Here is a 27,685-nt window from a genome sequence, read left to right as displayed (position 1 = left end):
AAAGAGAGGCCCATTGGACTTGCAAACTTTATATGCCCCAATACAGGGGAATGCCAGGGCCAAAAGAATGGGAATGGGTGGGTAGGGAAATGGAGGGGGGGTATGGGGGACTTTTGGGATAGCATTGGAAATGTAATTGAGGAAAATACGTAATAAAAAATATTAATCCAAAAAAAAAAAAGAATTAAAACACTAAACGTACAGGACAAGGAAAGAAGGTTAAAAGCTGCAAGGGAGAGTGACTAAGTAACATATAAATGCAGAGTTACACCTGATACACCTGACTTCTCAATGGAGACTCCAATAGCCAGCAGGGCCCAGACAGTTGGACTACTCTAAGAGACCACAGATCCCATCTCAGACTTCTAGACCCAGCAAAACTTTCAATCATAAAACATGAAAATATAAGACACTCCATGATTTAAAAAAAAAAACAACAAAAAACAAATTTAATAGCTATCGACAAATCCAGGCCTTCAGAAAGGTGCTAGCAGGAAAATTCTAGCCTAAAGAGGCTAACCACACTCTAGAAACCACAAGGAATAAATAATCACTGACTGACCAATCAAAAGAGGGAAACACACACACACACACACACACACACTGGATGTCTAAAACAGTCCTGAATAATAAGAGGACTGCTGAAAGTCCCCAATTCCAAGATTTAATGTAGAGCTATAATAATAAATAAAACAGCATGGTATTAGCTCAAAGACAGACATGTTGATCAATGGAATGAAACTAAAGACCCAGACATAAATGCATACACCTAAGAACACCTGATTTTTTTATACAGAAGCATCTTAAACAAATTGTGCTGGTCAGACTAGATGTCTGCATGTAGAAGAATCCAAGTAGATTCATACTTACCACCCTGTACAAAACGCAACCCCAAATGGATCAAAGACTTCAACATGAAACCAGATACTCTGAACCTGATAGAAGAGAAAGTGGGGAATAGCCTGGGACTCAGTGGCACAGTACAAGAGTTTCTGAACAGAGCACCATTAGCACAGTCACTAAGATCAACAAATAATGAATGGGACCTCATGAAAATTAAGAAGCTTCCATGTGACAGGGTATATTGTCAATAGGACAAAGCGACAGCCTACACAGTGGGAAAAGAGTTTGACCTACTACCCATTTGATAGAGGACTAATATCCAAGAAAATACAAAGAACTCAAGAAACTAGACATCAAAGAACCAAATGACCCAGTTAAAAAAGGGAGCACATATCCAAACAGAATTCTCAAAAGAAGAAACTCAAAGGGCCAAGAAACACTTACAGAAATGTTCAACATCCTTAGTCATCAGGGAGATGCAAATGAAAAGCACTTTGAGATTTCACCTTACCCCTGTCAAAATGCCTCAGGTCAATCACACATGTGACAGCTCATGCTGGTGAGGACATGCTTGCAAGACAGACTAGTGCCATAGTGGTTCAATGTTTGTGGGAGTAACCACAAGCTCTGGTTTGACTTAAGGACCACTCCACTGGACACTGCTTGGGTGGCCAAGAACTTAGACTTGATAGCACAGGGACCTAGGGTAACCAGAATACTACTGATCTATTAAAAGGAAACGTCAATAAAATGACTTCTGATGACATTCTGCTATGCTCAAATCAGTGCCTTGCTCAGCCATCATCAGAGAAGCTCCCTCCTGTAGTAGACAGAGACCCACAGCCAGACAATATGCATAGAGTGAGAGACCTCGGAACCCTTTGCTTTAAACAGGATGTCTTCACAAAATCTCTCTTCTCGAGGTCTCTGGGAATCCTGCAGAAGAGGAGGCAGAGAGAGAGAGTCTAAAAAGTCAGAGGGCATGGAGGACACCAACAAAACAAGACCCTCTAAATCACCCAAGCAAAGCTCACATGAACTCACAGAGACTGATGCAGCATGCACAGGGCCTGCACCAGTCTGCACCAGGTCCTCTGCATAAACATTATGGTTTCCAGTTTAGTGGTTTTGTGGGATTCCTGAGTGGTTTTCAGATTTTTGTGGCTTCTCAGGTTCTTTTCCTCGTGTTTCTTTGTTTTGTCCAATTCCAATGTGTTAGTGTTTAGTTTATCTTACTGTGTTTGATTTTATTTTACCTTATTTTATTATTATCCCTGTTTGTTTACGAATGAGAGACAGAAAGGAAGTGGATCTCGATGGAAGGGGAGGTGGGGAGGAACAGTGAAGAAGGAACTGTAATCAGGGGATATTATGTGAAAGAAGAAATACATTTTCAATTAAAGAAGGAACAAAACTCAAATACCTAACCAGGCATGGGGGCTCACACTTGTAATCCTAGCACTCTGGAAGTTAAAGCAGATAGATCACTGTGATTTGAGGCCATCCTGGGCTGTTTGGTGAGCTCCAGCCCAGCCTGAGTTACAGAGTGAGACACTATATCAAAATATATGTAACAAGAATAATTATAGAAAAAGAGGTCATAAATTCAAGAGAGGTTTTGGGGAGAACAAGACAGTAATTTGAGGAAGGAGGGGTATGGAAATAATGTAACATAGTATACTCATATATGAAGTATTCAGTAAATCAAAAAAAGAAATGAAAAAAAGCAAAACTCCACAAATAAATTTGTATAACTTTCCCAAAGAAAGAAAAATAGATAGAAAGACAGATAAAAGGAAAGATGAAAGAAAGAGAAACAAATTAAAAAAGAAAGAAAGGAAGGAAGGGAGGGAGAGACAGAGGGAGAGAGAGGAGATTGTTGAACAGTGTCACCTTGTGGCTATTTATGATATAGCATGTAAATAAGACTGCTCAGTTTTCTTAAAACTGACATCTTCCAACTGTGGCAAGAATATGTAGCTTAAACAAAATTAAAGGGAAAAGCAATAACCTTGTTACTCTACGTAGTTGTAATTGGGATGAACATCCTCCCCTAGATAAGATGGTGCGAGTTTGGAGTGAGTAGCCCATTAGAAAAATTGCAACCATGTACTAGTTTGGGTCTTCGGCGTTTCTCAAAGGTTTGGACCCCAGGATGCTGAGGCGACAGCTCAGGGAGAGGGCGCTTGCTGTTAAAGCTCCAGGAATCCTTAGAATCCACATCAAATGCCAGGTGTGGCCGTGTGTGTGTGTGCGTGTGCGTGTGCGTGTGTGTGTGTGTGAGACCCCAGTGCTGTGGGGCGCGGACGCGCGCGTGCGCCTGCACAGATTCAGAACCCAGTGTGTGTCACTAGTGGGAGGCAGTGGAAGCTTTAGAAGGAAAAGTTTAGTGAAAGGAAGTTAGCACTTGCTTGCTCTCTCTCTCTCTCTCTCTCTCTCTCTCTCTCTCTCTCTCTCTCTCTGTTTCTGCTTCTGTCTGTCTGTCTCTTCCCCTCTCCCCTCCCCCCTCCCAGCCCCTCCCTTTCTGCTTCCTCAGTGCCATGGCTAAACAGTTCCTCCATCACCTACTCTCACAGCTGTACTACCAAAGGCAATGGGCGATGTGCCCATAAAGTGCACCCTCAGAAAGACTTAGTGGAAATTAGCACTTCCCCTTTCCAAACTGGGTCCTCAGGGGCCGGAAGATCAGCGGCAGTTCAGCCTTCTATACTGTGAGTTCAAGGCTAGCCTGGGCTACATCCAGTCCATTCTAAAAATAAAAATTAAAAAGCTTTCCAACCCATTCCATATTATACTTCAAAGATGTGTCCGTGGATGAGCATTTTCATGTCTGTACTGGGAGGTTTCCAGCTTCGTGGCAACCAACATCGTACGTGTCTCAAAATCAAAAGCCATAAGAGGGTGGGTTGTAGACTGTAGTGGCTTCAGAGTGAGTTCCAGGCAGTCTTTTACCTTGAGCTCTTACTTCCTTGGTCTCCCTGGCAATTGTAATTAAAGATGTAATTAAAGATCATTGTACTGAGAGGGAGACAAGTTCAATAGGTTATTGCAGATCACGTGATGATAGTTCATTTCTCTCTCTCTCTCTCTCTCTCTCTCTCTCTCTCTCTCTCTCTCTCTCTTTCTTTCTTTCTTTCTTCCTGGGGCATCTTTGCCCTTCTCAGGCATTTCATGTAAGTATTCAAAGTGGGCTGTTTATTATGCTGGTGGTTGACTTTATTGTTCGTTTGCACTTTGACAATGACGTCCATGTGTGCATTGATCATAGTCACCAACTTCTTCTTCTTAACCCTTCCCTGATGTTATTCTGCAGGATCTCACTTTATACTTCAAGCTGTCCTTGAACTCACTATGTAGCCCAGGCTAGCCCTGAACTCAAGACCCTCCTGGGTCAGCCTCCAGAGTTCTGGGATTACAGAAACATACTACCAGATCTGGTTATCAATAAGATTCGGTTTATTAAATTGTTGAGGAATCCCTTCCGGGGTTCCATGGGGATCTGCTGGCTCTGGATCAGCTTAGGAGAATTAGCACTTCTGGGATTCTAAGGCTCCCCATACCCAAGCTTGCTGGTGTTCTTCCTGTAGAATTTCTTTCCAAACATTCTGTCCTGTTTGTTCAGCCACATGCATGGGCTTGAAACACTAAAACTGAATACAAATTGAAACAAATGTACCTAACCTCAAGTATATAAGTCAAAACAAAATGGAAGTCACTTTTGAAAACAGACTGCTACAGCACATTTTCTGTGGGATGTAATCTAAGGATAAATGGACGTGTAAAGAAATCTTGGCTTTAGGAATAAGTTGTTAAGGCATGCAGCTAAGCATGGCTGTCTTTAGTACATTGCTGCAGTGTTTTACACACAAAGTAACTGCTTGATAGAATTAATGTTCAAACTCTGGATGCCAGCATGGAGGGCCAGAAGAACAGGTGATTCACTAAAGCCTGTGTTCTTACTCTGTTCTGTCCACGCAAAGCCAAGCCGTTGCAAGTAACAATTTGCCATCAAACACTGGGGACCAGGGATTTCCAAACACCCACATTTACTTAGAGGAGACACAAGAGTATCTAGGGGAACTGCCAATTCCAAGTCTGGGGCAAGGGAACTCCTCCGTGGCCCTGAAATGTACCATTCACACCTAAGAGACTTGTAAACGCTACAAGAATCTTCAGTCCCCAGATCTGTATTGTTACCTAGAGCTAATGCTACCAGATGGTTTAATCCATGATTTCCAACACCAAACTAAACCTATTATTACATCACCCTCTCTCCTGGTGTTTCATTCCTTACCTCAAAGCATAGCCCTTAGAAGTTCATTTATACTACGTCCATTGTTGGTAAAATGTCTACATGTATGTGTCTGTGTATATGTATGCATGCGTATCTGTGTCTGTGTGCCTATGTGTGTGTGTCTGTATGTGTCTGAGTACTTGTGTGTGTGTCTATGTGTGTTTGTGTGTGTGTCACTGTGTGTGTTGTGTTTGTGTGTGTTTGTTTCTGTGTATCTGAGTGTATGTCTGTGTATGTCTGTCTCTGTGTGTTTGTGTATCTTGTGTATTTGTGTGTGTGTATCTGTGAGTGTCTGTTCATCTGTGTGTGTCTGTGTGTCTCTCTATCTCTGTGTCTGTTCATCTCTGTGTGTCTGTCTGCCTCTTTGTGTATGAATGAGTGTGTGTGTCTGTGTGTCTCTCTATCTCTGTGTCTGTCTATCTCTGTGTGTATGAGTGTGTGTGTGTGTGTGTGCATGTGTCTGTGTGTGTCTTTCTATTTCTGTGTCTGTCTGTCTCTGTGTGTATGAATGAATATGTGTGTGTGTCTGTGTGTCTCTCTATCTCTGTGTCTGTCTGTCTCTGTGTGTATGAATGAGAGAGAGAGAGAGAGAGAGAGAGAGAGAGAGAGAGAGAGAGAGAGAGAGAGAGAGAGAGTATATTCACCCACTGAGTGCATATGTGGAGGCCAGAACTTAATGTCAGTTGTCTTTCTTTTGCTCTCCATCTTTTTTCTTGAGACAGGGGTCGCACTGAGCTGGAGTGCACTGTCTCCTTAAACCGGCTGGCCAGGGTCTCCAGGAATTGGTTGTCTCACTCCCCACCCCCATCCCAGGCAGCAGCTCTGGGTTTGTAGACCTGCACTGCCTCACCTGGCTTTTGTGTGAGGTCTAAGAAGCCTAACTCAGGTTGTCATGCAGGCACCACGAACTTACTGGCTGAGCACGTCCCCAGCCACGGTTCCTGGGCAATCTCATTTCATTCAGACCTTGGTCTGCTGGCTGCTGTGTTGAAGTGGGCCTTGCCTTTGGCCAGCTTTGTCTTTTCTGCAGGACTGGTGAATGCTTAGAGACTCTGTTCTTCCTGTGGCACCAATGGGATGAAGCCGTGCTTTAAGCCTTAGGGTTGTTTCAGGCAGATGCTCCGGCAGTGCTCCAAGCTGCTGCCATGCTCTAAGCCATCAAACACCATCTCATTTTCATTGCTCTTCCTTGTCCACTGATACATGCTTCATATGAACGGTAGGCTTCCCCATAGCAAGACCTCGCTGATGGAATGTTGGCTTTTTCTTGTTTTACTTTGTTGTTGCTGTTATTGTTTTGCTTTGGGGCTTTGATTTGGGCTTTTTTAATTGAGGGGGTATTTTGTCTTATGTTATCGATGGATGACCTCATGTACCCCAGACTGGCCATGAAATTCATTACGTAGCTGAGGCTGGCCTTGAATTCTTGACCCTCCGGTCTCTACCTCCTCAGTGCTGGAATTATAGACATACATCATCCTACCAGGCTTAAGGCACTATGTAGCCCAGGCTAGCCCAGTACTCTCAATCTTCCCCCCTCGATCTCCTGAGAGCTGGGATTAAAGGTGCCAGGCCTGCCCAACGTACTTTTTACTTCAACTCCCTGCTTCACTATAAGCTGAGATAGGGTCAGTTTATCTTCCTCGGCCCCCTTCCCCGTGGCACCTAACAAGTTATCCCTGACAGGCCACTGTTTCTTCTTCTCTGCTCCCGACTCGGGGCTCCCTTGGCTCTTCTCGGTGCCACCAGTGTCCCCTTCTCTCGCTCCACACTAACTGCCGTCTGCTCATTTGTCACAATTTTGTCTCCTTGGTCTTACCGTACCAAGGCAGTCAATAGAACATGCGCACCAAGCAAGCACAAGGCCTCTCCCAGGCTGCACAGCCTGAGAACCAGATTTAATGAATCAAAACTTAACAGAGTTAGCACTCTCTTTGTGAACATTGACTATTTTTCTTCTTGCTGTCTTCAGATCTCCACGTCCTGGTTAACAGAATAAATCCCAGGAAAACCAAAATATAGGGGCAAGCCAACTGAGTTCTGGAAAAAGTAATCGAGACTCTCCTTTCTAGGCAAACCTGGGCTACATGGTAAGTTCCAGGTGAGTCCTCACCCCTCATCAAGGAAACTTCTCTTTGCAACAGATGAGACCATTCCAGAAAAAAAAAAAAAAAAAAAAAAAAACACAGCCAAATAAACACAAAGTTGTGGGACCCAGGACCCAGTCCAGTGGTTGCATCTACGACACAACTCCAGTACCTAAGGCTGGGCAGGTATTATTTAGAAATAGTCACATGTATGCGTATGTGCATGTAACAACAACCAATAAGAAAAGAAGCCAGGAATTTGAAAGAAAGCCAGGAGGCTTAGGTGAGAGGGTCTGGGGGAGAAAGGAGAAGGAAAGGGTGTACTTATATTATAATCTCAAAAATAAAAGAAAACCGTGATTTTCAAGAGTTAGCACTCTCTTTGTGAACATTGGCTATTTTTCTTCTTGCTGTCTTCAGATCTCCACGTCCTGGTTGTCCGACATGATTACACTGTACTTTCACGGATATCTCCACTGTTACTTCCCTTCCGTCCCCAGTGGTTTAGCTTTTTGTCCCTGTCCCAGCTTCATAATGAATGTCTCATCTGCACAACTCAGCATCTTACTTATTAAAGCCATGTGACATGCAAACTATGCAAATTACGTCACATCGGATTAAACACTTCCCTCTAAAGGTGGACTTAGCTTATTCTACAGTATTTGATGAGTGGTTTATTCAATTTTAAAGTGTCCAGTATTTGTGTATCAGTTCCTGTCTTGATTGACATATTAATTGTAAGTCTAGTTCTTTTGTTGTTGTTGTTTTGTTTTGTTTTGTTTTATTTTGTTGTTTTTCGAGACAGGATTTCTCTGTGTAGCCCTGGCTGTCCTGGAACTCACTCTGTAGACCAGGCCGGCCTCGAACTCAGAAATTCCCCTGCCTCTGCCTCCCAAGTACTGGGATTAAAGGCGTGCGCCACCACACCCGGCGTAAATCTAGTTCCTAAACTGCAGTCACGTAGGGTTTGTTCGTGGTGGTAAAGTGTTGCTTCTTTGTGCCAGTGGAACAAAGGGACCTAGCACACACCCAATGTGTTAAGTCTTATGTATCCAAGGTCACAGTGCAGTAGTCTAGTGTGTCGGTTTCAATATATTTCCTAACAAGATCTGAATTACCTTACTTCTATATTGCAAAAGCCAACCAAAAAAAATTATCTAGAAAGTCCTTCTTTTTTTTTTTAAGATTTATTTATTTATTTTATGTATATGAGTACATAGTTGTCTTCAGACACCCCAGAAGAGGGCGTCAGATCTCATTGCAGATGGTTGTGAGCCACCATGTGGTTGCTGGGATTTGAACTCGGTACCTATGGAAGAGCAGTCAGTGCTCTGAACCACTGAGCCATCTCTCCAGCCCTAGGAAGTCCTTCTTATAGAGGTAAATTATATAAATTTACACAGCTTCAAGTGGACACTTATATAATAAAAATGTTTCAAGAATAATTTTTTAAAAAAACACAGCAACCAAAAAAGATTGACAAGCAGACTAGATTAGCCAGGTTCCCTGAATCCCGCCTTCGCGAAAGCAAGGCTCACGATGGTGGGCGTGTCGCGTCCGCTCGGCCCCGCCCTCCGTGGGCGTGGCGTGAGCGGGCTAGGCGCGCGGGGTGGCGCACCTTGGCCGTTTCCTAGGATACGAAACACACACGGCGCTGGAGCTTCACAAGGGAGCGATCGAGGTAAGCTGCCGGCGCCGGCGGGTAATCCCGAGTAGGCTGCGGGACCCAGCCCGACCTGAGCTTTGAAGCCGCCGGGCATGTGGCCTCGGTACCCAGACCAGCCAGGGCTACTCTCCTCCAGGAGGCGGGACCTGGACGCCGGTATGGGCGGGCGGGCGGGAGGAGGGTCCCAGGGCAGAGCGGCGGGCGAGGGGGATGAGTGGACGTGGGCAAGGGCCTGACTCCCCGGGCTAACTAAGCTCCCCAGGTTCCCGCGGGCTCCCTAGAGCTCGGAGGAGTCCCAGAGGCCCCCAGGCCTTCTCCAGAGTTTCTCGGGCTCCCTAGGGCTCTCTGGGACTTGGCTCTGTCCTCCCCTAGCCTAAGCCTGGTGCCCCGGATCCCCTACACATCCACAGGGTGCTCACCGGTGCATTGAAACTACTTTTAGCAGCGAAGCGCGAGACTGGATGGGGGGCGGGGGAAGCGAACTGGGTTCAGATCTTACAAAGTGGAAATGGAAGGAAGAGAAAGAGAAGGTCCAACTCTAGCTCTTCTTGGTGTGCATTCCAGATTGCGTGCAGGTGAAAGCTGAGGCAGGGCACAGAGGGGTGGCCTAGGTGTTCTCTTCAATCCCGAAAGACCTACCTCCATGGTCAGAATCCCTTGCCCCTAACTCCCATGACATCTGTTCCTGCTGACTTAGCCCCGAAGGATCAGAGCACACCAGACAAAGCTGGCTCTTTATTGCCGGATTGGGCCTTTAATGTAGGCACAGCTATGGAGCTCAAGAAAGGGGGATTCATGTCACTGTGCAATGTCATCTGTTGTCACTGCGTCATTTGTTGAAATGGTAAAGGATTCTTATAGAGATCACTTGTTTAACCAGTGGAGTAGAAGTTGTAGCAGGCGCCGAAGTTCCTGCCAACCTATGGGCAGTGATGGGGGAGGGAGGTTCATGCCCTCTCCACAGAGCTGACCATAAGCAGGCTGTTGTTCTTAGATCTCTCCGTGCTGGTCCTTCCATTAATTAATTTTTAAACAATCTTTGAATGTTTGCACATTTGTGGATTTACAGTCTGAGGCAGAATTTTTTTTTCTGCCTGGTGTGGTGGCTCCACCTGTCCTAACACTTAGCAGGTGAAGGCAGAAAGACCCAGAATGCAAAGCTATGAGTGGCTAACCTAACTCAAGGTCCAGTCTGGAGAGGGGCAGGGGAAGGAGGGAGCGACGGGTTGTTCTTTTCCCATTTCAATAATCTCTCTTTTGATTTCTGTAAGCTTGCCTGCCACTTGAGCAAAGCGGAATCGTTGTTTTGTTTTGCTTTTGTTCTGTTTTGTTTTTAGCTGATGCACAGTTTTTCAGTGCTGCAGCTTCGTTCACAGAGTTAATGACAGCCTTGAAATGTTCTGATGGTGTGTTCTTCTAAGACCTAGCCAGACTTTATCTGTTGGGTGACTGACAGGCACATTTTCCCCTCCATCTGCCCTCCGCCATAATCCTTTTTAATCTTATTTAAATCCCTTATTAGCTAGTTGAGATTTTACAGTAACTGCATTTAAGCACTGATGGTGCAGTTTGATGAAAGTAAGTACGAGAGAATGAATATTTAATCAAGGCTCTATGATTGAGACCCCGAATGATCGTCCTTTTTAAGGTCAGCATGGAATATTTATTTGTCTAACCTGCGTGAAAGTCAGTGAGTGAGCCCTCGTAAATCCCGATTCCTTACCAGTTGGGTTACATGACTAGTTTACAGCACTGTTGCTGTGTGTGTGATGGACACACACCCATGGGCAGTGGCTGTGCTTTTTCTTGGGTTAGATGCGCTGCTTATTGAGTCGTAATCAGTTTGGGGGCTTGCTGTGCAATGCTGGTAAAGTAGCTATTGAGTGCAATCAGTGAATACTGATTTCTACCTTCAGGAATGTGCAGGTGCTCGCCCCACCTCAGACTCGCATGAGGACCTGAGTTCAATCTACAGAATTCATGTGAAAACAAACAAACAGAAAACAAACAAAACCACCAGACATGGTGGTGCACACTTTTGCAGTTTCAAAGGCAAAGACAGGTGAATCTTAGTGGTCATCCCGCCTAGCCCAATTGGCAAGCCCTCAACTAGTGAGAGACCCTGTCTCAAAACAACTAAGTGGGCATAACCTGAGGGACACCAGAGGTTGATCTCTAGTCTACACGCACGCACACGCACTGCCTTCACAGCTATGCCGCCTCTCATTGAGCCATTGTCTCTATATCTTCAGAGGATGGAAGGAACAGGAAATACCTTCCAACCGGAAAAAACTATTTACCTTATAGTTAGTATGACTCAGGGGAAGCTTTTCTAAAGTATTTGACAGGAAGCATAGGACGTAAGCATGTTTTACCTAAAGAGGAGGTAAGGTTTCAAACTGGCCGATTCTCATGGATCTGTCCTTTTCATTATCCATTGACATCTGCACCATCTTCACTTCATCCCAAACACGCCATTGAGACATGGCTATGATCCCTGCTGACCATCTCTGAGATGTAGGTCCAGCCTCTTCCACCAGCGTCCTCGAAATAGAATTTTCGTTTCCATTTCTTATTCGGAGGTTGGTTAGTTTGGCCTAAGAAATTAAGTTCACAGAAGAGCTTCATCAAAAATGATTCCAGCTTCGAGGGCAAAGCAGAGAGCCATGGTTGGGTGGGTGGTCCGCTGACTGTGAGCGCCAGGCACAAGTAGGCAGGGTGGTCCTCCCCTTGGAGGTGGTGATGCCGGTAGTTGACGGTGTGAGTTGTGGTCTCGGAAGATGGCTCATCTTCCAGGTTCTCAAGTGGGCGCTAAGTGGGCTTTGCTGCTTAGCAAAGGCACAGTCTTACCTTCTGCTTCTCCCTCCTGGATACTGCTGCCCTAAGCCCATCCCCTCCCCCCTACATCTTTGCTCACTAGCACTGCCTTTTCTGGTCCCTTCTAAAGCAGTGTGTCCCTCCTCAGCACCACCTCCATGACTCTTCCCCCTCATGCTCCCAACGCTTTAGGCTCTGTTTGCCATTATCAAGAAAATAATTGAGTAAAAGGGTGTGTCTATCACACCATTCTGTCCGTGTGCATGGTGAGTGTGCAGAGGCCAGAGGAGGCCAGGTGTCCGGATTTCTCACTCTCCCCATAAGACAGGTCTCTCACCTGAATCTGGACTAGGCTGGAAGCTGGTGTGCACCAGAAATTCTCCTGCTTCCCAAACCAGGGGTCACAGGCACGTGTGACCACACCCAGGATTTCCTGTGCATGCTGGGTACCCACACTAAGGTCCTCATGCTTTGGAAACAGTGCCCACCGCTCATGGAGCCAATTCTCCAGTGCCCACACCAGCGTAGACCAGAATTATGCCTCCCAAACTTTAACTTTTAAAGATTTGCTTATTTTTATCTTATGCCTATGAGTGATTTGCTTGCACGTATGGCTCTGTGTTGTATGCAACCTGTAACCAGAGCTGTGAACTGACATGTCGGGGCTGGGGATCAAACATGGGTCCTCTGCACGAACAGAAAGTGCTCTTAACCACTGAGCAATCTCTCCAGCTCCAAAATTTCATTATTTTTTATGACAATGCTTTATTTAGACTTTTGCTGCCTTAACCTTCAAGGTTCTAGTGTCTTTCTTTCTCCTCACTGCTTCAGGGAACTTTTTATTTAATCTCTTTCCAGAAACCAGGATGATCTAGGTGCAACTCCAAGTTTCAAGGTAGAGAGTGGCTGGCACCATAGGTCTCTATCACTGACATCCCAGGCCTCTGTCCACTGACAGCTTCAGTCCCCTGTGCACATCCAGCCTCAGGCTCCTGTCCACTGACATCCCAGGCCTCTGTCCACTGACAGCTGCAGGCCTCTGTCCACTGACAGCCTCAGGCCCCTGTTCACTGACAGTCTCAGGTCCCTGTCCACTGACAGCCTCAGGCCCCTATCACTAACAGCTACAGGCTCGTGTTCACTGACTGCCACAGTCCATAGTACACTGACAGCCCAGCCCTCTGTCCACTAAAGCCCAGGCCTCTGTTCACTGACAGTTCTTATACTGATATTCCAGGAATCTTATTGTTGAGCTATGGTACAGAGGCAGTGTAGCTTTGGAACAAAGCGGTTGTTCCTTTTTGAAATGCAGCAACCGTAAAGCCAGAGAATGGAGGCTATAAGTTAGATATCATACTCAGAAAACAAAGACTTTCAAGCCTAAGTTGATTATCAGATTGACTTTGTCCTTTATTCTCTGGTTGATCATAAGCAGTTTATTCAACTCCACATGGGTTTGTTTTACATTCTTATTAACAGGGGGAAGGCTGTGATGCAGCCTTCTGTCTAAATAAATGTTCCGTGTTGCTACTTAACCAGAAGGGATTGATAAACCTCTAAGAACTGATTTCTTCAAAAGACAGGCAGGTGCCCCCCGGGGGGGGGGGTGGGTAGCTGGGAAGACAGGGCAGCAATCTGAAGTGCTGTGATCAACTGCAAAAGTAACTGGAATAGAATCAAATGTATGTTAGTCTGTGAACTGCTAAATCATAGCACATGGCACCAAACAGGACAAGCACCACAAAACTCTTTTCAGTCATAAAACCAAGACCTACTGGAGCCTGTGAGATCCACAGAACCTTTCCAGTGCACCCTGAGCTGTGGTTTTTCAGCCCACCGAGCTTGGAAAAATGAAAATTTTAAAGTAAAATTGTGTAGATTCATTTGTAACAGTAGGAGCCAAATGACAGGAGGCACTTCCCCTCTCTGTCTGCTTTGTTCTTTATACTTTCCATATATTTGTCTACAGGTACGTGGAGATGCTATTTGAAGGATCGGTGACATAGATGTGACTGCCATATTGCTTTTTTGAAATGTGGAAATGTCTGAATCCCATACTCTCTTAAGAGTTTCACATACATGTTGATGAATTTTTATTAGATCTATGTATGTCAATACTGTTCTCATCTGACTGCTTAATAACTGTAAATTGAGCAACAAATCCAGAAATAGGAAGTCCATCATGTTGCAAAACCTAACATTTTTTTGTGTTAGGCTGTAATCCCAAAAGTAGAAAATTGCATAAGTTACTTCATGTGACAGCCACGTGACACACTGAAACCTCGCGCTCACTAAAGCACGGCATAAAGTTACCTGCAAACGATGTGGCAAAGGTATACACAAAGGTATACACAAAACATTCATATAGTTCAGGCTTAGAATTGGGCCCCATCGTTAAGCTACTTCAACACCTGGATATGTACACGTTCCAAAGTTCTGAAACATTTAAAACCTAAATCACTTTTGTCCCCACACACTCCTAGGAGAGCACCTGGTCCTGGTCTGGAGCTATGTTCTGCCTCTTGGATTATTTTAATACATGTCTGTATTTTTGAAATTAAAAAAAAAAGATATAAAGCAATTATTTAATATTAAATAATATTTAAAAGTAAATTCCAGTTATTTAATGAAAAACTCACTTGAAAGCTCTACAGCCACTTGACCATTAAATGCAGTAAGGAACCATACTGCATTCAGGACTCTGTACTGAAGGAGGTTGTGGGGGGGGGGCGGGTCGAGAGGAATGATACTACAGGTCCTGATTGGATGAGCAGAGAGCTATAGTGATGCTGGGTTATTTGTGGATCACTGTTACTCTAGCGACAAATGATGCAACCTCAAGGCCTGCTTCGCTCTCCCATCCCTGACTGGCTGCACTGTCCCCATTCTGCTTATCTTCTTTACCCCAGGACCCACGCTGAACAGCAGCCTGCTGGGACAGTCGCATCCCTGACCCCACTGCTTCTCTTCATAGTTTATTGGTCAGGACAAATCACATGTGGGGCGTGGCCAGTCAGGGGCTGGCTGTCAGATTCTGTACAGGAAGGGCAGAACTGGACCCTCCTGCTCTGTGTTAATTCTATTTCTTGGCTAAAGTACGGACTATACTAGTTTCAGTGAAGACTAGCAATCATTTCGAGGAAAGCCCTTGTCGACGATGAAGGACGTAATGACTTTCAGGGACCTCACGGGTTTGTTTCTGCGTCTCGAACACCTGGAAGATGGAAAGCCTCAAATCATTGAGTTCCTTTCCTTTCCAGAAAGTTCCCTGGGATTTCTGTTGTGCAAAGACATGAGCAGGGGTTTCCGAGCACCCTGCTGTCATTGGTGAGAGGATGCAGGACACTGCCACAGGATGACGCATGCCATTTATTTACCGGATCCACGTCATCTTAATGCCAGCCACGTGTTGTTAGGACAAAGCGCAGTGGTGATCTCAAAGAAATTGTGAGAAAAGCAGTCATTCGGCCAAGCTTTTTGTTTTTCTTGTTTTGCTCTACTCACAGTTGCAAGAGAAAACGTGTCTGTTAGCCACCATGACCTTGCTTTCTTTCTTTCCTTTTTTTGCTTTTCTTTTTGCTATAATAATTACAAAGCTGACCTGTTAGTGGGAGAAGTTCAAAGTTTTTAAAACACATATTCCGGGCTGAGGGTGTAGATCAGATGTAGAGTGTTTGCCTAGCACATGCAAGGCCCTGTGTTCAATGCCCTGTACCACAAATAAATAGTTTTATTATGTGTGTGCGTGTGTGAGAGAGGTGGGGGGAGGAGACACCTCGTGGGAATCATTTCTCTTCTTCCACTAACATAGGTCCGTGGTCCAGTGATTGAACTTGGGTCATCAGGCTTGGCAGCAATCACCTGAACCTACTAAGCCATCTTTCGGGTCCATAATAAATCATGTTAAAGGTGTATATTCATAGTTTCATAGCATTTTAGAGCTGGACTGCCCTTCTTTTAGTTGTTATCATCCATCAAAAGGTTTTCAAACTATTATGTAGGAATTTGGAAGCCAGGTGCAGATTTGAGCCTTGGTCCCATTTTTAATTGGTTGGCTGGTTTGTTTGTTTGTTTGATTGTTTGGAGACTGAGTCTCCTGTGTCCTGTCTTCAAATGTGCTGTATAGAGAGAGGAGAGTAATCTTGCACTGCTGATCTTCTTGTTTCCACTTCCCGAGTGCTGAGGTTCCTGGTGCCCGCACCAGCTGGTACTGGGGATCCAGCCCAGAGCTCTGAGCGTGCTCGGCAGGCTCTCTGCCTCCGGAGCTGCTGCGTCTCTAACCCCAATCCCCAGTCCTCTAACTCAGACTCAATAATTCAGTGAGAGGCAGCACTTCACAGCTTGGCAGATGTGTCCCTTAAATCCCATCCCGTGCAATCACATATATTCCCAAATAACCACATGTGTGTGCTCATATCTACGAGTTGGGGTCTAGGTTGGGTGTCTCCTGGTTCTTGGCTTCTTACCCAAAGCATTGACAGTGAGAGCTCACACAGACTTGCCAACAGCAACGTCACTTCACTAAGAGCAAATCATGATTACGGATCAGAGAGGGGTCCAGCGTTGTGGTTGACTGAGCTTCGTGAGTGGGGGTTGCTCAAGGACTCAACTTGTTCAGGGCTCAAGAGGAGGAGGAGGAGATGCTGGTGACTATGGGGCAACATTGGCATGGTTCTCAATTTTGATGGGTAGCTTAGATCATGTATTCGTTCTGTCTGTTGTGCCTGCCCCTCCCCATTATGTTTCTTATTATAATCACATGCATGCCCAAATATGCATGAGCTTTAGATGGTAAGTAGTCACCTAAAAGTTCCCTTGAGGACACAGTTTTGCATCACTGCACATGCACACCGCTTCGGGCCACATCAGCCCCTCTATTCTTTGTGCCCAGTCAGTATATGTTGGGAATAGAGTTAAGTAGAATAGAAACTGTTAGATTTGATTTTTTTTTCCTTTTTTACTAGGGAGTGGAAAAAGCTACACTGTTATCCAGAGATGGAAGTACATGTGACCTGGTGCCAGAGGGTTCAGGGGGGGCTCTGATTTTACTAGGTGTGTTATTTAGAAAGGGACCTGGGCGCATAGTATGTGCAGGTGAAGGAACGGGGCCACCGAGTGCATTATTACAGGAGAGGGTGGGTGTGTATAACCCAAAGCCAAATCGAGTCCCAGGCTAACGTCTTCTGTGCTTGCCTACCTCACATGCCTGTATGTTAAAAGGGTTTGTGTTTCCTATTTCTTTGTATTCATAATTACACTTAAATGTTTCTTGGTTTAATGTAAAAGATAGTGACATGTTATTTAAGTGAGTAAGAAGTTCCTATATGTTACTATTCTCTCTATGGCTTGTTTTATATTTACCTTGCCAAATTTGGACAGCTGTAACCCACTGGGGATTTTTAAATAAATAATACACTTTAAATTTAGCATACTAAATGAAGTAATTCAAAAATTGCTTCAAAGAATGGATGTGGTTCAGCTGTCTGCTCTTTCCCTGGTTCCTTTGAAACAGCGTGGATTATAGAGAGTAAAAAGAGAATCCCACAAAACAGTAATCCCACCTTGAACAGTCATGGGCAGATCACCCAGTGCAGGGGCTGGGAAGCATCCAACTGTCTGTGAGGCTCTTGTATGTGCACTGCCTTCCACGGTGCACAAAAGACCTCTAACAATGACCTCTATATCAGCTCTAATTTTTATGAGTCTACGAAGTCAGTCAATGTGTTGCAGGGACTCTGTACTGAAAACATTTTGCTTCAGTTTTTCCCAGGGTGTCCATAAGAATGGACGAAGTGTCTCTTTGCCAGCTTCCTTACTGCTGTGTCTCAGGAGCCTGCCTGATCTTGAGGAGGAGCCGTGTTTAATGATGACAAGCCTGTCTCCAGTGTAGCAACAACAACAAAAAAAAGGAGGAGGACCACACATTAAAGAAGTATTTAGAGTTCTACTGGACAAGGAAGAGATCTCCGTCAACAAGCTCTGCTGGAATACCTCTTCCCAAGATGAACCGATACACAACCATGAAGCAGCTGGGAGACGGCACGTATGGGAGTGTACTGATGGGCAAGAGCAATGAGTCTGGGGAGCTGGTGGCAATCAAGAGGTGTGTGCGTCCCACTGTGGGGTTTGGGCAAAGCTCGGGTGTTTGCTCTCCCTTGCTTGAGAACCTGCAGCATCAGGAAGTGAGGTTCAGTCAAGACCACAAGGTAGTTCGACTGATGAGAAACACTGTTCTAGAAAAAAATAGATTTACCAAAAAAGGAATACACTTACATGAAGGAAAGTCTATATTGCATTAATAAACCAAGTAAGTCTGAGTGCTCGATACATTTGGGAGAAAACTGGAGCTGGTGAATGTTTCTTAAGTTTAAACATGGGGACAGAATAGAACTTACTGATTCTTTAAGAATAAGGTTGGACTTGTCAAATTGAATTCTGAAAGAAATATGCTATTTTCCTGAGTATAAATGGAAGTAAATAGAATCAGCCATTAATTATTACTTGTTTGATTTATTATATTTTTGCTAAATAACAAAGTACCCTGAAGTCTGGTCGTTTAAAATGAGGCTAGGATTTCTTAATCCACACTATTTCTTTGGATCAGGAACTAAGAAGCGGCTACTCAGTGGTTCTGGCTTGAAGTTTTACGAGATAGCCCAGAGATAGACCAGGGCTGAAGTTGTCAGAAGCCTGGCTGGGCTGAAGGATCCTCTCTCAGTGTGATTCCCTATTTCAGTCTGATATGGCTACCTGGTAGACTATGTGGTTTAAACAGCCATTTATTTCTGAAGACAGTAAATCAAAGTTGAGAGCATCAGCAGGGCTGGCCCCTGATGCCTCTCTCTGTGGCCCGTAGCTGGTTGTCTGTGTGTCCATATGCTCTTCCCTGTGTGTGTGTCGGATAGATAGATAGATAGATAGATAGATAGATAGATAGATAGATAGATAGATAGATGTGTGTGTGTGTGTGTGTGTGTGTGTGTGTGTGTGTGTGTGATGGTCTCCTTTCCTGATAAGGACATATAGAAATAGGTCATCTCTTTAAAATCCCATTGCATTTCCCATCGCATGTTAATTACCTCTCAGAGACTATCTCAGCTGAGCACAATGGTACTCAGCACACAAGAAGCTAAGGCAGGGGAATCATGAGTTCAAAGCTAGGCTGAGCTACTTAGGGAAACACTGTCTCAAAACAGTAACAATAGCAAAGAACTCAGGCAAACAAATAAAACTAAAATCGTATTTCTAAACTTGGTCACAATTTGAGGGATTAGGACTTTAGCATAGGAATTTAGGAGTGAGGAAGCACAATTCATCCCATAACAGGCCGTATAGTTTCCATTCCACAAAGTTCCACAGACAGGGCAGCTTAAATAACACCCAGTTTTATTCATTCGTTCATCCATCCATCCATTCGTGCCTTCTTGGCCTTGAACTCACTGATAGAACTTAAACCAATACCCCTGCATCCACTCCCACTCCCTTATATTACAAGAGTGTGCCACCACACCCAGATCTAAATAGCCAATTTATTTTCATAAACTTTTAGATCCTAGAAGTCCTCACACCCTAAGGCATTGGCAGAGGTGCATCCTTCTACAGGCCATGAGGAAGGCATCTGCTCTGACCTCTCTCCCTGGCTTGCCAACCACTCTCTTCTCTCTCTTTGAGTCTCTGTCCAGTTGTTGTAAGAATGCCTGTCATATCAGGACCAGCCTAGTGACCTCATGTTAACTTGACTTCCTCAAATATTGCTGCAGAGATATATAAACTTCTGGGGTCTGGGACTTTAATGCATGGATTGTGACTCTAACACAGCCTGACTTGTAAGTGTGAGTGTCACGTTGGTGCTGATTATGGACGACACTCTCCCTTCCTCCCTACCTGGGCCTCTTCAGAAGGTATCCCAAGCATGCTGGTGACGTTGCAGCTGGTTTTTCCCGAGGTTAGACCTGGAGACAGAGTCCACTAAAGAGTGAAAATCTAAAAGATAAATGCTTTAACGGGTACTCCTAAATGTCCCTATCTGAAACATCACATACATGATGGCATTATTTTATAATAAATCTCCAACTGCCCTTTGCTACCAAATAAGCATATAATATGTGCTAATAAGAATGAAAGGTTATTAAATTGACCTAGGGAAATTTAGTGCCTAGTCATCAGTTTTTTAAAAACATGTTTAGCAAACAGGAATGAAAAGAGACCCCCATCATGTGATGGAGCCTATATAACTTATCAGGATGGCGGGGAAGGCCAGAAGCGGGGCCCTGAAAGCCCCTCTTCATGCCAGATAGCTGCTGCCATTCTTCCTCATCTGGATCAGGTCAGAGATACTAACTGCTCAAAGAGACAGAGCAGAAGAAAGGAGGTGTGCGGAATCACAGAAACAAACTTATGTACGTGCACATACATGTGGATTATAATTCGTCAGCTACACAAAGAACATATTAGCATGCACAAGCAGACTCATTCATAAAAATATCTCTAAAGGCCTGGAAGGAGAGACACAATACTCTTCATGGCCTTGGGTTTTGGAGATTTTGGATAGAAGATTAACATGGGGGACCGGGTGTTGTAGCATCATGGAAGATTACCATCTTTTGATTTTAAGATGACAAAATATTATTTATTCTAGGGAGAAAAAGCAGTGGTTGTTTTTGGCTTTTAGCTTCCTACAATGATGATTGGTCTCTGGTGAGAGACCAAAGTAAAGGCTCAGGAGCACTGAGGACTCGCCTTCTAGAAGAAGTCAGATCCACTGAGGGAAGAGAAGAAACCATAATATAGAATGCTTTTTGGCAAATAACACACTAAAAGCTTAACCAAAGTAACATATAGGGATTTATTTTTCTCACATAGTAAAAAAGTCTTTGTGCGCCTCTGTTGGGGATGTAGCTCAGTTGGTAGAGAGCTTACCCAGCATACCCAAGGCCCTGTTTCATCTGATATACAAAGTGGGTGTGGTGGTGCACACCTGTAATCCTAGCACTTAGGAGGAGGAGGCAGAAAGATAAAAAATCCAAGGTCATCATAAGCTACATAGTACACAGGCTACTGTGCGCACACACACACACACACACACACACACACACACACACACACACGCCTCACAGAGGAAAACTTCCTGCAGCACAGTTAATTGTTGCACGCTTACTATATATGTGCTCATGACAAAATGATGACAAGATAGACATATTGCTAACAAATTACAAGTCACAACATAAATGGGGGGGGAGGGGAGGGGAAGATTAGTCTTGGGAACAGTGGCTAATGCCGGCAAACTATCATAGAAGGCTTCCCATAGACCAGTGGTTCTCAACCTTCCTAACGCTGAGACTCTAATACAGCCCCTCATATTGTGGTGACCCCAGTTTTTGTTGCTACTTCATAACTGTCATTTTGCTACTGTGATGACTTGTAATATAAGCGTGCTGATAGAAATGATATGCAGATGGTCTTAGGGGACCCCCATGGAAGGGCCATTCAGCCTCCAAAGGGGTCACAACCCGCAGATGGAAAACCACTTCCATCGAGAGTGGACTGCATGGGTTAGTGTTGCTGTTATTATTTTAAGGAGGAAGGAAGAAGACTTAAACAAATAAGAACATTTCTAGGGCATCTCGAGAGCTGAGTCGCTGAGAGTAGTGAGAGGAAATGCGGCAGAGGAGTGGGCAGAGCCTAAAGTCATGAACCCCAGGGAAGGAGCTGCAGATCTTTAGAACTGAAAGTCCACAAAGCACTTGAAACAGAAAACTTAACTCATCCAAAAAACCCTATCCCCTCCCTCCTCCCCCTGCTCCCCAACCCACCTACTCGCACTTCCTGGCCCTGGCATTCCCCTACACTGGGGCAAGGGCCTCTTCACAGGATCAAGGGCCTCTCCTCCCATTGATGACCGACTGGGCCATCCTCTACTACATCCTCTGGAGCTGTGAGTCCCACCATGTGTTTTCTTTGGTTGGTGGTTTAGTCCCTGGGAACTCTGGGGGTACTGGTTAGTTCATATTGTTGCTCCTCCTATGGGGCTGCAAACCCCTTCAGCTCCTTGGGTACTTTCTCTAGCTCCTTCATTGGGGGCCCTGTGCTCAGTCCAATGGATGGCTGTGAGCATCCACTTCTGTATTTGTCAGGCACTGGCAGAGCCTCTCAGGAAACAGCTATATCAGGATCCTGTCAGTAAGCACTTGTTGGCTGACACTATCCACAATAGTGTCTGGATTTGGTGGCTGTATATGGGATGGATCCCCAGGTGGGGCAGTATCTGGATGGTCATTCCTTCAATCTCTGTTCCACACTTTGTCTCTGTAACTCCTTCCATGGGTATTTTGTTCCACCTTCTAAGAAGGATCAAAGTATCCACACCATGGTCTTCCTTCTTCTTGAGTTTCATGTGGTTTGTGAATTGTATCTTGGGTATTCTGAGCTTCTGGGTTAATATCCACTTATCAGTGAGTGCATATCATGGTTTTGGAGGAGAAGCCAGGAAAGTGGATAACATTTGAAATGTAAATAAAGAAAATATCTAATAAAGAAAAAAGAAAATATTGAGAGATATTAACGAGAAAAAGAAAAAGGAAAGCTTAACTCAGAATATTAGGACAGTCCCTTTTGCTAGAGTGGGCACAAGGATGTGAAGACAGCACAGATGGGCCAGGGAGAATGGCAGATTTATCCATGGGCGGGAGCGTGTCGCCTTAGGGAGATATTATTGCAAAGAAATCACCATGTTAATAAGCCTGGGAGAAGAGTTAAGACTGTACAAGTCAGAGCTAAGTCACAGTGTCTACTGAATTATGAAAGTTAACTTGGGTATGCTTTTACCTGAGTTCTGAAGACCATATACTTTTTAAAAAAATATATTGCATGTGTTATTGTATGCCACAGTTGGAGTCAGGTATTTCCTCCTTCCACATTAGTCTAGGGGCCTCTGACTCCAGCTGTCAGACGTGGCAGCAATTTCCCCACTGAGCCATCTCACCAATCTCAACATACTTTTAGACTTCTGCAGTTGAATTGGAAAGAATCAGTGTCTCCTAGGTGCACTATGGGACAGCACAGTCATTTTATTAAACTGGTTTTCTTATATGGCTTTATTAGAATCGATTCTTACTTTAAAGCCACAATATTTGATTTCTCTTTTGAAAAGTAGCAACTTTCTAGGAACCCGTCTCCCTGAGAAGTAACCTTTGGGTAAGTTCTGGAGCTCATTAAGCCACTTCATTAGCTTCCTTACGGAGCCTCAATGAGTCTAAACGAATTCTAATCCCATAAGGATACTTTTCAAATACTAGCATTGGCACTCTTCATGTCTTTTTATGACTCAAAGGTAATTCATAAAAATAAAGATAGCCTCTAAGTTTTCAATATGCTTTTGTAGTACAGGAGCATGTCTTCATGGAAAGGCGTTTGAGCCATGGAGAGGCCATGCAAGGCCGTGCATCTGTGGGCAGCTGAGCGAGGATTTGCGCCCAGGCTGTGCAGCCACTCCTTGACCTCCCTTTAGCCGTCAATCCCATGCCGGGTTTCTGCGCCCAGGCTGTGCAGCCACTCCTTGACCTCCCTTTAGCCGTCAATCCCATGCCGGGTTTCTCCTATGTGCACTATAACTTTATGCCGCCCTGCTTTATAGCAATTAGCCCAGTTAATGGTGTGACTCTGAGTTTCCTGGTGGTCCACAAACCATCCGTAGATTGTATCAGTGTCTCTTTTCTGTGATAAAAAAAACTCGACAAAGGCAACTGAGGGAGGGAAGGTTTATTTTTGCCTCTTGGTTGGAGGAGGGATTCAGTCCGTCATATTGGGGAAGGCGTGGTGATGATGGGCTAGACATTAATACCTCGGCTATTATGACGTAGAGTGAGATGAACTCTGGTGCTCAGTTCATTTTTATTTTCTTTGTATTCAGCCCAGGATCCCAGTCTATGGGTTGGGGCCACCCACATTCTAGATGTGTTTTCCCCTTCTTCAATTAAACCCTTCTGGAAACATCCTCATATACACATACTTGAAGGTGTGTTTTCTTGGTGGTTCTAAATGCAGTTGACTGTGAAGACCAACTATCACACAGTCAGACTAATAAATATGATCAAGGACATCACAGGGTGGTTTGGTCTGGTCTGGTCTGGTCTGGTCTGGTCTGGTCTGGTCTGGTCTGGTCTGGTCTGGGGGAAGGTTGTTTTGTTTTGAGACAAGGTCTCACTATGTAGCCCTGGCTGTCTGGAACTCACTATGTAGACCAGGCTGCCCTCAGACTCACAGAGCTCTGCCCACCTCTGTTCCAAGTGCTGGCAGACACCTCCTTGCCTAGCACAGAGCTGTTCTTGTCCCCTGTTCCTTTTGATAGCTAAAAATCCATTCACACACAAAAAAATACAGCCTATCTGCTGTATGCAGAGTAGAATGAATGACTTTATCATGCTAAACAGAGTTCTGCTCTCTCTAATGGGGAGAAGGTAAGTAAAGGGCAAAATGTGAAAGGCTGTGGGGTCAGACACTACCCACCACCCTGACCGCACAGGGAGAAGAGGAAAGAGAAGAGGAGAGGGAAAAGGGAAAAAGAGGGGGAGAAAGGGGGGGAGAAAAAGAAGAAGGGGAAAAAAGAAAAAGAGGAGGGGGGAAAAGAAAAAGAGGAGGGGGGAAAAGAGGGAAGGGGGAAAGGAAAAGGAAAAAGACCACTCTCTCCAAATTTGGATCACTCATGGTTTGTTTTGTTTTTGTTTCTTTCCCTGGTTTAAATTATTTTCTGGTCTCTTACCCAAAACTGCAGTAGTAATGTAAAGGATTGTCAGGACAAATCCTTCAACTGAGTTTGCTACCAAACTTTGTAGCTCTCGCTCTACCCCAGCTCTGAGGTTTACTGTTGGTGTTTATCTCTTAAGCTGCAAAAAGAAAGGGAACATGCGAGGGAAAATCACACTTTTAAAAAAATCACAATTAAACTGACTAAAATTGGTTAGGAAATCATTCAGAAAGGAAGCCCGGGCCATCATGATGGTGTCGAAGCAGGATGGTGGGCCAGACCTGGCGCCATGAGATGGGAGCAGAGAGGAGAGGATTTCCTTCTAGGAGGAAGAATGTTCCCTAAAGCGAAGCCACACTCAGGAGCACCAGAGGTTGTGAAATTCGTTTCTTTCAGCCTTCGGTCCCGAACACTAAATGTCCCCTGGTCTATTTCAGGATGAAGAGAAAGTTCTATTCTTGGGATGAGTGTATGAACTTGCGAGAAGTTAAGGTAAAGAGGCCAAGGCCACAGCAGCACACCGTATCTGAGCGCAGCCACCAAGATCATTCTAGAACAGTGGTTCTTAACCTTCCTGACACTGCAGCCCCATTAACACCATTCCTCACGCTGTGGTGACCCCCAACCGTAAAATTACTTCATTGCTACTTCATAACTGTCATTTTGCTACTGTTGTGAATCATAATCTAAATATCTGATATGTAGGATATCTGATATGCCAGCCCTGAAAGGGGTTGTGACCCATGGTTGAGAATTGCTGTCCTAGACTCTTTGAAATGCATCCTAAAGATAACCGCAGCCACTCCTTTCCTTTACATTCCTGAAGCCCTCACTCCTGTGTTAGAGGGGAACAGAAAACAAGGCTTTCTTCTATTTAAAGATGACTTCAAAACTCACACCCTCAACGGAAAAGCACACATTTAAATCATGGCATACGCTGCCCTGTGTTTTACACTGTGTGACTTGGGTGAGATTTTTAGATATTTTGCCTGGTGCCTGACATGGGTAAGTCAAGAAGAAAACATTAGACTTGCCTTAGAAATGGGAAAGGGACCGACTAGCAGCTGCTGTTGCTTGGTCCCCTTTCCACTTAACATTCATGGCTTAAAACATTTACTGTTTGCTTTAAATGAATGCCCCAAGATCTTTTTAAATTTATATAGATCTTAACACATAATGTATTTAGGAATCTAAAAGAAATAGACAGGTACCCAAGGTACCTAGCATCAATAAGGTCTTTAAATGTCCTTTAAGAATTATACTGCTGTCCTGTTTTACAGTCCCTGAAAAAACTCAATCATGCCAATGTGATTAAACTAAAAGAAGTTATCAGAGAGAATGACCATCTTTATTTTATATTTGAATATATGAAAGAAAACCTCTATCAGCTAATGAAAGACAGGTATGTCTTTATTTTACGAAAACGATTATTTTCCCTGCTGTTTCTTCCCCATGAGTCCCTTTCGGTGCCTTGCCCTTGATGGTGAGCTGATTTATAACTTGAAGAGGTAGATTTAAATGGGCTGATGCTGTCATCTCATCAAATCGTAGCATTCAACACTGAAGGACCAGCTGTGACATCACTCCCACTCTCCAGTGCACTGCAATTCCTTGGCAGCAAACACGAAGGCATCATACAAACGTCCAATCACCCCTCCCCTTTATCATGAATCAGCAGCCTCATGCTCAAGAATAGAACTGACTGTAGGCAAGGCTGAGGACCTTGTCTTTATTGCCCTTTCAAGCATCTTATAAAGAGTTGTGAATAAATGAAAAAAGGAATAGAATAATAGCTCTCAAGAAGAGACAAGCCAGGAGCTGGGAAAACAGCTAAGTGGCTATGAGAAGCCAAGCTCTGGTCCTCAGGAACCACACAGGAAAGGCAGGTGGATGGCGATAACTCTGACATGGGGGAGGGAGACAGACGGGGCTCTGGACCTCATTTGTCCAACAGTCTGGCCAACAAGCGATCTCCTGATTCAGTGAAACAAGGCAGAGAGCGATGGATGGAGACACCTAACACTGACCTCTGGCCTCTGCAAGTGAATATACACCCACATCTGTCCACCCTGCTGGCCACAAGCTACCTGATGAAGTCATCAGAGATGCAGGAGTCATAAAACTTAACCAGCTGACAGGAAATCCTCACTTTAATATTCAGGCATCGATCATTTTAGTTGGTGGCCTGACAAATTAACTTTTGTACCCTTAATTTAGTCATCATCGGGACTTACCAAGGGCATTATCTAAGTGCCACATCTAAGGTAGTAGCCGCAGGCCTCATATGACTTTTGAGCCCTTACAATTATCAAAATAAACTGTGCTATGATACAAATTAAATAGTACACCAAGTTTTGTAAACTTAGTACGAAAAAATATAATTGATTTTATATTAGTCAGACATGGTAACTTTACACCTGTGATCCTAGCACTTGGGAGGTGGAGGAAGAAAAACCCAAAGACAGAGTCATCTTCAGCTATGTAGCACCTTTAAAGATACCCTGGGCTACATAAGTCCAGATCTCACATCGATTGTATGTTGAAATTAGTGCATTTTTTAAACTAAGTGGAAAGATAGAGACGGGAAAGACCCAAAAATAGCTTTTAAGAAGTAAAAAGTTCTGGAGTTTCTATGGTGTAATAATAGATGGTTATAGGTAAAAATCACAAATTGCCTAGGTTGAAACATAGAAAAAAGGATTTTGAAGTTTTTACCATAAAGAAATGATAAGTCTTTGGAACATAAATACTTAACCTGATTTAATCATTATATAGTGCATACATACATGATATTATCACACATCACATTATATGCATTTTTATATTTTATATTTATATAAATATGTACTTTTGATAGTTTTATACAATAGTCAAGGTAAAGTTAAAAATAAATTTAAGTAAGTTTAATGTTTCCTGTTTCCTTTGCTTTTTGTTAAATGTAGCTGCTGGCAAAATTAAACATGACTCTCATCTGTAGCTCTTAACTGTATTTTTATTGGATTGTATCAATATTCAGTGTGGAACTGGAGCATGCCGGGTCATAGTAGTACAAGCTTGGGATCCCAAAACTGGGGAGGTTGAGGCAAGTAGGTAGTAAGTTCAAGGCCAGCCTGAGCTATACAGCAAGACCCTGTCTTAAAACAACAGGGACCTAAAACATGCAGGTCTTATTCTCAAATCCTGAGTAGTTGTGTATTGATCTTGGTAGTTCTCCCAGGGTATTTTGCTCTTACTGG

General features: G+C 44.2%; 1 protein-coding gene across 5 annotated transcripts in view; it reads left to right on the top strand.

Moving 5' to 3' along the window:
- The first annotated feature begins 8,825 nt into the window (after nt 1-8,825).
- Nucleotides 8,826-27,685, top strand: part of Mak (male germ cell associated kinase) — a 46,694-nt gene continuing 27,834 nt past the window's right edge. For 3 of the 5 annotated variants that reach the window (XM_021180902.2, XM_021180905.2, XM_021180904.2), the window contains exons 1-4: nt 8,826-8,905; nt 17,468-17,810; nt 24,887-24,941; nt 25,730-25,851. In XM_021180902.2, coding sequence (XP_021036561.1) covers nt 17,710-17,810; nt 24,887-24,941; nt 25,730-25,851 — 278 coding nt within the window. In that variant the 5' untranslated portion in view covers nt 8,826-8,905; nt 17,468-17,709. Of the gene's footprint in view, nt 8,906-8,931; nt 9,047-17,467; nt 17,811-24,886; nt 24,942-25,729; nt 25,852-27,685 lie in introns of those variants that run through there. The other 2 variants (XM_021180903.2, XM_021180907.2) reach the window with 2 other exon arrangements.

The sequence above is a fragment of the Mus caroli genome, chromosome 13 (assembly GCF_900094665.2).
Source record: "Mus caroli chromosome 13, CAROLI_EIJ_v1.1, whole genome shotgun sequence".
Taxonomy (NCBI): Eukaryota; Metazoa; Chordata; class Mammalia; order Rodentia; family Muridae; genus Mus; species Mus caroli.
This window is presented reverse-complemented; position numbering and strand designations above follow the sequence as displayed.